This window comes from Herpailurus yagouaroundi, unplaced genomic scaffold, assembly GCF_014898765.1.
Source record: "Herpailurus yagouaroundi ecotype Mexico unplaced genomic scaffold, PumYag 67158, whole genome shotgun sequence".
Taxonomy (NCBI): Eukaryota; Metazoa; Chordata; class Mammalia; order Carnivora; family Felidae; genus Herpailurus; species Herpailurus yagouaroundi.
In genome coordinates, this window is record NW_024420004.1 from 103,020 (window position 1) to 113,951 (window position 10,932).

At 36.4% G+C, this 10,932-nt stretch overlaps 1 protein-coding gene across 3 annotated transcripts in view; it reads left to right on the forward strand.

Annotated features, from left to right (window-relative positions):
- The window catches only part of HEPH (hephaestin), a 93,706-nt gene that overhangs the window by 39,944 nt on the left and 42,830 nt on the right, over positions 1 to 10,932 (forward strand). For all 3 annotated transcript variants that reach the window (XM_040467015.1, XM_040467016.1, XM_040467014.1), the window contains 2 exons: positions 8,286 to 8,499; positions 10,358 to 10,497. In XM_040467015.1, coding sequence (XP_040322949.1) covers positions 8,286 to 8,499; positions 10,358 to 10,497 — 354 coding nt within the window. The remainder of the gene's footprint in view (positions 1 to 8,285; positions 8,500 to 10,357; positions 10,498 to 10,932) is intronic.

Consider the following 10,932-nt stretch of genomic DNA (forward strand, 5'->3'; position numbering starts at 1 on the left):
TCTTTTCTGGAACAACAGGAAAGAAATATGGATACTGCCCAATAACAGGGCAATTCTTATATGGGTAGAGGGTGGACTTAACTGTGTAGTCCCATAGCTATGTAGAGATTTTATAGCTAAAATCCTTGCATTGTGAGGGAGGTCCACAAGATGTACCTATCTATAAAGTGCTTTTAACTCTGATATTCTATGAGGATTTGTGCAAACTTCTGGTGGGAGTGGGGTGGGGTGTGCTGTAACAAATTCAGCCCAGGAATCAGAACATAAAACCTTTTAGCCCAAGGTATTTAATTAATTTGCTATTTAATTGTGGTCTAACCAACCCCCACCCTGTGGCTGCATTTCATCATTCTTTTCTTTCTCTGTCCAGCCCCCTCACTTCCTCCCTCCCTTTCCTTTCCCATCTTCCCTTTTTCCTCCCTCTTTCCTTTCCTTTCTCTCCCTCCCTCTCTCTCCCATTGTTCATGCCCCTCCCCTTCCCTCTCTTTGTCTATCCCTTTCCCTCATTTCCATATCTTTCTTTCATAAAGAAAATTAGCTAGAATATTTCTTTTTTTTAATATGGAATTTATTGTCTAATTGGTTTCCGTACAACACCCAGTCCTCATCCCAACAGGTGCCCTCCTCAATACCCATGACCCACACTCCCCTCTTTACCACCCCCCATCAACCCTCGGATTGTTCTTAGTTTTCAAGAGTATTTCTTTAGATTCCATCTATGTCTGACATTTTATAATGCAATAGTACTTTTTCTTTGCAGTTTGTAGTGTGTATTATTTTTTTAGGCAGTAGGTGGCAATAGCGTTTTCAGAAAAATTTGTGAATTCCATACAGTCTCCACTAAACTTTTAGTTCTGTAAATTCCATTAGTGTTTGGAAAAAAATCCTAAACCAAACAAGTCTCCTTGACAATTTAATAATTTCCTTCTGGCACTACATTTGAAAAACATTTGACATAAAGCTGGTCTCCACAGACTTCTTGGAACTTCATTGCTGGCCATCTACCTGGGGGATACTTTCTTGGTTAAGGAGAGATGGTGTTAGAAAATTAGAAACAATGGTTTATGGAGATGAAAAAAAAACAACAGACACAAATGCTTGAAGTAAGGCCTAGGGTGGAAAACTTCTAAATGAAAAGACTTTCCAGGAAGGAAAGAAGGAAAGAAGGAAGGAAGGAAGGAAGGAAAGAAGGAAGGAAGAAATAAGGAAGGCAGGCAGAGAAGTCAAAGAAGCAAAAGGTGAAGGGGAAGAAAAAAGACCCTCTTCTCTATCCTTGATCCCAAAACCAAACCCTATGTTTACTCTCCTTCCTGCAAAATTAGCCAGGCTCCTCAGCCAAGTTTATATGTGTCCCTATGCTTACTCTTACTTTGGATAAATGAAATTATTTTTGTACCCACACAAAAGGAGTCCCAAGGAGGGTTGTTGTAGATGGTATAAAAACATTATAATTGGTGATATGGGGGGAGAGGGAGTGAATGGGTTTATTAAAAACTTGAAAGGTTACTCTTGGTCCAATATCCCTTAAATATTAGCAAAAGCCCAGACTCTTTTTACCTTTGCATTTTCCAGATCTTTCAAACTCTTTTTTCTTTATAAATAATTAATTAGTAATAAATTGTTGGAAGTGGTAGAACACTTTTGAGATAATCTCAATTTAGTTACTTTACTAATGAGAGGAAAGACAGAGACCTGGATGGAGGGGGTGATGATTTACTCAGGTTAAATACCTTGGCTTTATTTTTTTTTTCTTACTTGCTTGCCCTTTCCCTATCAAGTTCTATTAATTCTTACTCCTAGATAATCTCTTGAATCTGAAGTTTCCTTCATTCTTTCCCTGGGGGCTTGATATCCAATGAAGATTGAGAGAGACGTTGGGAGTAGCTCTCCAAACCCAAGACAAAAATACTGAGTTAATGGAAAAGCCAGCACTAGAATTTGGCTTTGGAATTCTAGAGGAAGGAGTAGCAATGGGGATTGGTAAATATACATATGTAATTAAGTAACTTTGCAGATGCCTTAAAAACACCACCATGGATATTCAACATTTTGTGTACTGGAGGCTTACAGTTATGTTTAACAAACTAGAAAAACAAATCCCCAGAAAAAAAATGCAGCAAAAGGTTAAGAGTGTTTGATTCCTGTGGGTTTATTGGTGATTTTTAATCCTTTTTTATTTACTTTAAATTTAAATAAGGTTACATTTAATAAAAATGAACAATTGTATTTAAAATATTATCTTGCATACCTCATCTCTTCCAATACAACTAATGACACTGGAATTTTAATAGACAGGGAAACTGGAAGATAAAAATCTAGGGTTTGTAATGTCTTATTTCCACCCAATTCATGTTAGATTTCTCAGCAGCAAAGAGAAGAATTCATTATTTATTATTGCCCTGTCCTTCAGGATGTCTTTCCTTTCCTTCATCATTGGAGCTTTCCTTATTCATCATTCCTCTATTCCCTCCTTTAAAATCTTGTTTTCTTTCCACTGCCCCTTTTTCCTGCCGTTTCTCATTTCTCCTCTTCCTCACCCATCCTCTTTGTTTTTCTTATCTTTTTTTTACTTCAAATATTTAATAATAAAAATTCTAATTATCTTTAAATAAAAATATTTAACAGTAAACAATATTCAACCACATGCTTCATGTTAATAACAGATAATATCATATTGAAAAAATTACAGTTTAATATAGGAAACATTAACCATCAAATTCCTAGAGGATTTTGACCACAGGCCTTTTTTCTTAGCCCAAGCAATTCTTACTAGAAATGTCACTGAAGGCAAGGTAAACAAAAGCAAACATGAAGCATTGGGACCTAATCAAGATAAAAAGCTTCTGAACAGTGAAGGAATCTTAAAGGCAGCCTACAGAATGGGAGAAGATATTTGCAGGTGACATACATGATAAAGGGCTAGTGTCCAAAATCTATAAAGAATATATTAAACTCAAAACACACACACAAAATGTCCCAGCTAAGAAATGGGCAGAAGACATGAACATACATTTTTCCAAAGAAGACATCCAGATGGCTAACAGACACATGAAAAAATGCTCAACATCACTCATCATCAGGGAAATGCAAATCAAAACCATGATTAGATATCACCTCACATCTGTCAGAATGGCTAAAATTAACAACTCAAGAAACAACAGCTATTGATGAGGATGTGAAGAGAGCGGAACCCTCTTGCACCATTGGTGGGAATGCAAACTGGTGCAGCCGTTCTGGAGAATAGTATGGAAGTTACTCAAAACATTAAAAATAGAACAACCCTATGACCAGGAATTGCACTGTTAGGTATTTGCCCAAAGGATATAAAAGTACAGATCTGAAGGGTCACATGCACTCCAAAGTTTAGAGCTGCATTGTTAACAATAGCCAAACTATGGAGAGAGCCCAAATGTCCATCGACTGATGAATGCATAAAGATGATATAAATATATATGTATATTCTCTAGCTGACTTATTTCACTTAGCATGATACACTCTAGCTCCATACACATTGTTGCAAATAGCAAGATATCACTATTGGTTGAGTAATATTCCAGTATATATTATATATAATATATAATATTATATATTATATTATTTATTAAAATACATATTATATATGTATTACATATATATGTTATAATACTATATATGGATATATCTTCTTTATTCATCAGTTGGTGGACATTTGAGCTCTCTCCATCATTTGGCTATTATTGACAATGCTGCTGTAAACATCAGGGTGCATGTGACCCTTCAAATCTGTATTTTTGTATCTTTTGGGCAAATAGTGCAATTGCTGTGTCATAAGGTAGTTCTATTTTTAACTTTTTTACTAACTTCCATATTGTTTTCCAGAGTGATTGTGCCAGTGCATTCCCACCAATGGTGCAAGAGGGTTTCCCTTTATCCACACCCTCACCAATATCTGTAGTTTCCTGTGTTGTTAATTTTAGCCATTCTGACAGGTGTGTGGTGCTATCTCATCGTGGTTTTGATTTGCATTTCCCTGGTGATGAATGATGATGAGTGATGTTGAGCATCTTTTCATGTGTCTGTTAGCCATCTGGATGTCTTCTTTGGAAAAATGTATGTTCATGTCTTCTACCCATTTTTAACTGGATTGTTTATTTTGTGGGGTTTTGAATTGGTAAATTATTTATAAGATATTGGCTACTGACCTTTTATCAGACGTCATTTACAAATATCTTCTTCCATTCTGTAGTCTGCTTTTTAGTTTTATTGTTTCTTTTCTTATGTCTTTTTATCTCTCATTTCTTATCTCTCTTCATTTGTTCATTCTTTCCTTCTTCTACTCCCATCTATTTTTATGTATATTACTTTCTGTCTCTTCTTTTTCTTTTTTTTTCTTCCATTCTTTTTATCTCTCTTCTTTCTTCTTTTTTCTTTCTCTTTTTTACTTCCCTTCCCTTTATTTTCACCTTTTTTCAACTTTTCTTTCTTCCTTTGTTTTCCCCTCCTTTTTTGACTTTCCTTCTTTCCCATTACCTTCCCTTTTTATTCATTTTTCTTTCTTTCTCTTTTATTTATGTCTTTTCTTTCCCCTTCTTCCTGTTTTCTTCTTTATCCTTTTTCTTCCAATCTGTATATATCTTTTATTTCTCTATGTCTTCCTCTCTGTTTTTCCTTCATTTTTAGTCTTCACATCTTATTTTCCTTTTATTTTACAATTAAATTTTCACAAAACATGATTAATATGTTTTCTTCCACTTACTGGTCTAGATATAGGGATGTAAAGATGAATTAGGCAGCTCATAGTTATTGTGAAATGGAAATGATGACACCATTGTCCCAAGAGCTATGGTAATACACAGCAAGCTATAACAAATTCTGTCTGACTTGTAGAGTAAAGCTTTCCTAGAGAATCAGGCCTTCAAACTGAGCATTTAAGTATGAGTAAACTGTCACCCAGCAAAGAAAGGGGATGGGGGGGGGGTGAAGGGAGCATTATTATAGGCAGCAGGAAGCTTATGATAGTGACTTGGTAGAAGCATCTGCCTGAGAAAGGTTACATAAATTGGTTTTATTCAGTGACGTTCAACTCAAGGCAGTATGCTAAAAACTGTTTGGAAATGTTTGGAGGTACTTTTAGTTGTCACAATGACAGGGGATATGGAGGGGGTCATATTATTATTTAGAAAATGGGAGTCAGAGATGCTAAAACTTTATGCAATATGTAGGACAGTCTTAAACAATAAAGAATAATCCCATGCAAAATGTTACTATTAGCCCTGTGAAGGAATACTGAGAAGTAAGGCTTAAGTGATGTAAAGTAGGAGGCTATTGCAAGAGGTGATGAGAGGCTACCAATGGGTGTAAGCAACATGGAAAGAAGGGTTACAGTTAAGGGACATTTGACAGAGAAAATACAGAACTTTTCTGAGGGTCTGAGCAAGAATAAAAGACACCCAAGTTTTCTAGCTTATGTATTATATGTTTTGTGGCACCATTAACCAAATGAGCAAATACAGAAACAAGGGCAGAGTAATAAGGTTTGCAGAGAAAGTACTCATTTTAAGGCATGTTGAGCTTTAAGTTCCTCATGAAATACAGGTGGCGTGGATTTCACAATAGGTAGTTATGGGTACAAATGTAAAGTTTGGGGAGCAAATTTGAATGGTCTCATAGTTCATGTCCATAAGCATGTAAAGTGATAGGAAAGAAAACTTAAAGCAGAAATCAACATTTAAGACCCAAGAAGGAGAAGAGAAGTCAAAGTAAGGAACCAGCAAATAAGTGGTCAAAGAGTTAGGAGGAGGCTCAGATTCCAAGGACAGAGGAGTGCTGAAAAAGTGGCTTGGATAACAATGTTCATATGAAAAAAATTTAGATGATGTACCAGTCCAAAGTCACATGACTTCCTAGAATGTCTTCTATTTGTTTCATTCCCTTCAGTGATCATCAGACTTTCTTCCCCACACCAACTTCTGATCTATGACTTTGGGCAGCATATATGTTTATATATGCATTCACTTGCATATACATTTATTTACTCAAATGTATTTATCACACGTTTTCAATGTGTTAACACTGGGGAATAAAGGTGAAAAGACAATGATTCTTATTCTCAGGAAAGATCCACAATAAACACATCAAAACCTACATAAAACAATAAAATAAATTTAGATTGGGATATATGTCATGAAGGAAATAAAATACAGTGATGTGATAAAATGATAGGAGCATCATTACTTTAGACAGGATGATCAGGAAGACATCTTTGAGAACGTGATATTTAAGCTAACGCCTAAATAATGAGGAGAAAAGAGCTATATAAAGTTTTCTGAGCAGAATATTTCAAACAGAGGGATAAGCAAGTGAAAATGTCCTAAACTGGGAAGAAGCATGGATTTTCAAGGGTCAGAAAGGTCAGTACCATTGGATTGTAGTAAGCTAGGAAAGTGACTGACATTATATCAGGCTGGCAAGATTCATATTATGTAGGGTCTTATAGACTATACTTAGGAGATTGGATTGCATTCTTAGTATAAAGGAAACATTTAAAGCATTGGAGCAATGTGTTCTGAATAATATTCGTTAAAGAGAGCCTTGAATCCTATGTGAGGAATGGTTGAAGAAGGAAGGGGAAGAAGCAGAGAAGAAATTTGGAATACTACTGAAGTTTTCCATGTGATAGATGATGGTGGTTTTGACTAGGGGAGTGAGGGTGAAAGTGAAAGGGTAATTTTCGAGGAATAGCTGATAAGATTTACTGATGGAATAGATGTGGGACAGTAGGGGACAGAGAAGAGTTGGGGAGTAGTTGTGGAAAGAAAAGAGTAGAATCTTTCAAGAAGTATATAAATGAGTGAAAAACTCTTTCGTAAAGAGAGGAGCACTTAGTCCTTAACCATGTGGTTTAGATGTAAAATGAGTTAAAAATAGAGAGGCCAAGAATGTAGAAGTCATTGTGGGCCAGAATAGTCATGGAGAGATTTCTAGAAGAAATGAAACATGAGTTGGGTCTTGGAAAATGAATGAGCTCTCTTAGGTATTTTGGGGAGGGGTGGGTGAGTACATTCTAGGGAAGAACATGAGAGAAAATTCCAAGATAGAAATGAGATATGTGATAAGGGATGTCAGGGACAGCTTTAGTTGGATCACTAGGTGCATTTGGCACTGGATCATAGTCTGGAGCCACCTCATAGAGGCCTTTGAAAACCAGGAGAAAAGAATCTGTAGTGATGGGATAGGTAATGGACAGCAAGGGAAGGAATGATGAAAAAAAAAATGTTTTAAGAAAGTCATCTTCTCCTGATTAACATTCTATAAGCCTTAATGTTCTTGACATAGAAAGACTGGGGCTTGATATCAGTTCCAGGCAGCTCCACAACTCTCACATTTAAGCCTGGTATCCAAACCTTTTATTATAAAAACCTAGGTAAGGCCAATCCAAAGCCCTCTGATATAAGCATCCCTATAACCAAGTTTTTTGTTTGTTTGTTTGTTTGTTTTTGTTTTGGGGGGTTCTATTTAAGCCCACCTTTATTTCCTTGGTACTTGGTAGAAAATAGAGACACTGGTCAATGAATTGTTTGGAATAATAATTATTACAATTTTATTTACGTATTTATAACTTTACTTATTAAAATTTACTATGCATTATGCTAAGCAATGTGTAAACATTATTATGTTTAATTCTAAAACAGTCCAGTGAAATAAGTAAAATGACTCCCATTGTACCTCTGAAACATACAGAGGCTTAACTTACTTCAAGTTATATAGCTAATAAATGTCAGATAGGGTGACCAACTATCCCACTTTGGTCAGAACTGAGGATTTTTCACAGAGTATGGGACTTTCAGTGCTAAGACTGGGAAAGCCCTGGGTTAACAGAGAAAAGTTGTCCATCCTGGAGGCAGAGTTTAGTTTTAAACCTAAACAATGGTAGTTTTGCAAGCAGAGCTTCTTAACCTCCGTGCTCATTGCTTTCAATACACTTATAATAATCTGTGGGGTGCCTAGATGGCTCAGGTTCTTGGGTTCAAGCCCCATGTCAGGCTCTGAGCCAGCAATCTGTTTTGGATTCTGTGTCTCCCTCTCACTCTCTCTGCCCCTCCCCTGCTTCTTCTGTCTCTGTCTCCCCTCTCTGTATCAAAAATAAATAAACTTTAAAAAATAATAATAATATTTTATCCAATGCATAGAAGAACCTTATTTGAAACTACACACTCTGTGCAGTATGCCTAGAGAGAGGCAGGGAATCCCCCAGGCGCTATGCAGGGATATTCAGATTCAGGTTTTGCTCTCTGTTCTTTCTTTAGGGATATTTGAGATTTACTGCCAGGCAGGCAGCCATAGAGAATCAGGGATGAAGGCAATCTATAATGTCTCCCAGTGTCCTGGCCACCAACCTGACTATCATCATCGATACCAGGCTGCAAGAATCTACTACATCATGGCAGAAGAGGTGGAGTGGGACTATTGCCCTGACAGGAGCTGGGAACTGGAATGGCACAACCAGTCTGAGAAGGACAGGTAAGGCTTCAGAAAATAAGATATCACACTTTCAGAGACTCTGCATCATTTTACCAATAAGGAGGATACTAAAATTCTGAGAAGAGGACTTATCTAAGGTCACATAATAGGATACCAGGAAATCTGGAACCGGTGGTGGAATGCAGATAAGCTGGAACTCAGCACTTCTTCTATGTTGCAATGCTGTAGGCCTGAAGTAAAAGATCTTATCCACATCTTCATGCTCTTAATCTTTGCCTCTTTTCTTCTGGTAGCTAGTAGCACCTATACCAGAAGTTAAATTTTGTAGAGGTATCACTCAAAAGACTGAACACCCCAAGCTTACCCATCACTTGACAAAATGTCATTAAGCTACAGGCTAAGCTGTATAGCAGAAAAAGCTCAACATAGAGTGCCTTACGTGAGTTATAGTTTTATTTCCTGCTCACATACTAGTATAAATATGAACAGACCAGAACCAATAGTTAAACTAATCACTCGTAATACATTCTTTCATCTCTGTAGCTAAGATGCCTATTTTTGTTGTAGAGATTCCAAGCTATCACAAAAGGAGAAAGCAGTCCAAGGCAAGCATCACTGTCTATAAGACAATGACCTAAAAGTTGTAGACATCACTTTCTCTCATAATCCATTCTCATGAACTTATTAATGTGGCCATACCTAGCTGCAAGAAAGTCTGGGACTTGGAGGTGGTAGATGGTTGGACAAAATGAATGAAGGGGAGGGTGATGTACAAGCTTCCAGTTAAGGAATAAGTAAGTTATGGAATAAAGCACAGCATGTGAAATATGGTCAATGATTTTGTAATAAAGATGTATTGGCACAGACAGTAACTACACTTGTGGTAAACATAGCACAAATATATACATTTATCAAATCACTAAGTTGTACACATGAAGCTAATGTAACATGGTATGTCAACTATAGTAAAAATAAATAAATAAAGCCTGGAAAATATAATCTATGGTTAGGTGGCCATGTGCTCAGTTCAATCTAGGTGATTCTATCATTACAAGGAAGCAGAGGAGAACAGAAACTGAAATACAGTTTATCAATTTCCACTACAATTTTGGTGCTCTCACAAAAATTTAGCAATTCTTGCCTTTTATGTTGGTTGTTGATTCTTGACATTTCCTTGCTAAGTTGTTCTGAAACCTAGAAAAAGTGTATTTTCCTCCCTGGGCCTTAATTTACTCACCTTTAAAGTGACGTGATACAGTTAAAAGAAATTGACTAGAAAGAGGTAAGGAGGAAGCAGCAAACTTGAATCCAAGTTCATGATCCCTTGATACCTTCTGGCTGACAGTATAAATGAAGATAAGTTCTGTCACCTCTGGACCACTGATTACACTTCTACCTATCTCGTTATCTTATTGTAAATGTCAAATTATAAAATGAATAATAAGGTATTTGTAAACCAGAAAGCATCCCTTAAGGAGGAATCTGTAAAATTCCATTTCCCCCTTACCTCTTCCCATTCCTTACTCAGCAGCAGCAGCAGCAGCAGCAGCAAAAGTTAGCACTGTCCTTGCACCTTGTACCTTGTCCTTTTGTCAAACTGATTCCATCTGAGAAATCACTAAGACTGGAGTTAAGCCCAGGGCTTCTGATTCTTATTCCAGTGTTCTGGCCATATTAATTGTACTAAAAATTCCTATCTGGATTATGGTAAACAAGGAAACATTAATATAAACTTAAATCTGCTATCTTTACTGCAGTTATATGACCAATGTGGTGGGAAATCTGATATTAGAAGGATTCTATTTGTGATATGATGTTGGGTCTGACTTAGCTTTCTCATAAGTGAAATTAAGGAGTCGAAGGCCAGGTGATGATACCACTCTTTGCATTCCACTAGTTATGGTCACATTTTCCTGAGCAACCAGGATGGGCTCCTGGGTTCCAGATACAAGAAAGCTGTATTCAGAGAATACACGGATGGTACATTCAAGATCCCTCGGCCAAGGACTGGACCAGAGGAACACTTGGGAATATTAGGTGAGTTCTTCCTTGTGTTAGAAGTTTATACTGATCCTAAGGATGCCATGTCATATAAGGACCTTTTTTTCTTTCAATTAGTTTTTCCTTATTATATAATGGAACAATAGTCATATATATTTTTTTAAATCAACCATAAAAATAAGCAATCAAAGGGAGGATTTATTAATTTTGTTATAACATGAACCATATTTTTCCAGGAATCTCTCTAGGGATGTTTTATTGTGATAGATTTTTTAAATATACTAATGATAGGGGAACTTAGTAACATGAAAGAATAGGAAAAGCACTATACAGGGAATCAGTATTACCCTTGAACCCAATTTAATTATTCATACAATTTATTCACTTTTTTTTAATTTATATATGAAATTTATTGTCAAATTGTTTTCCATACAACACCCAGTGCTCATCCCAAAAGGTGCCCTCCTCAAT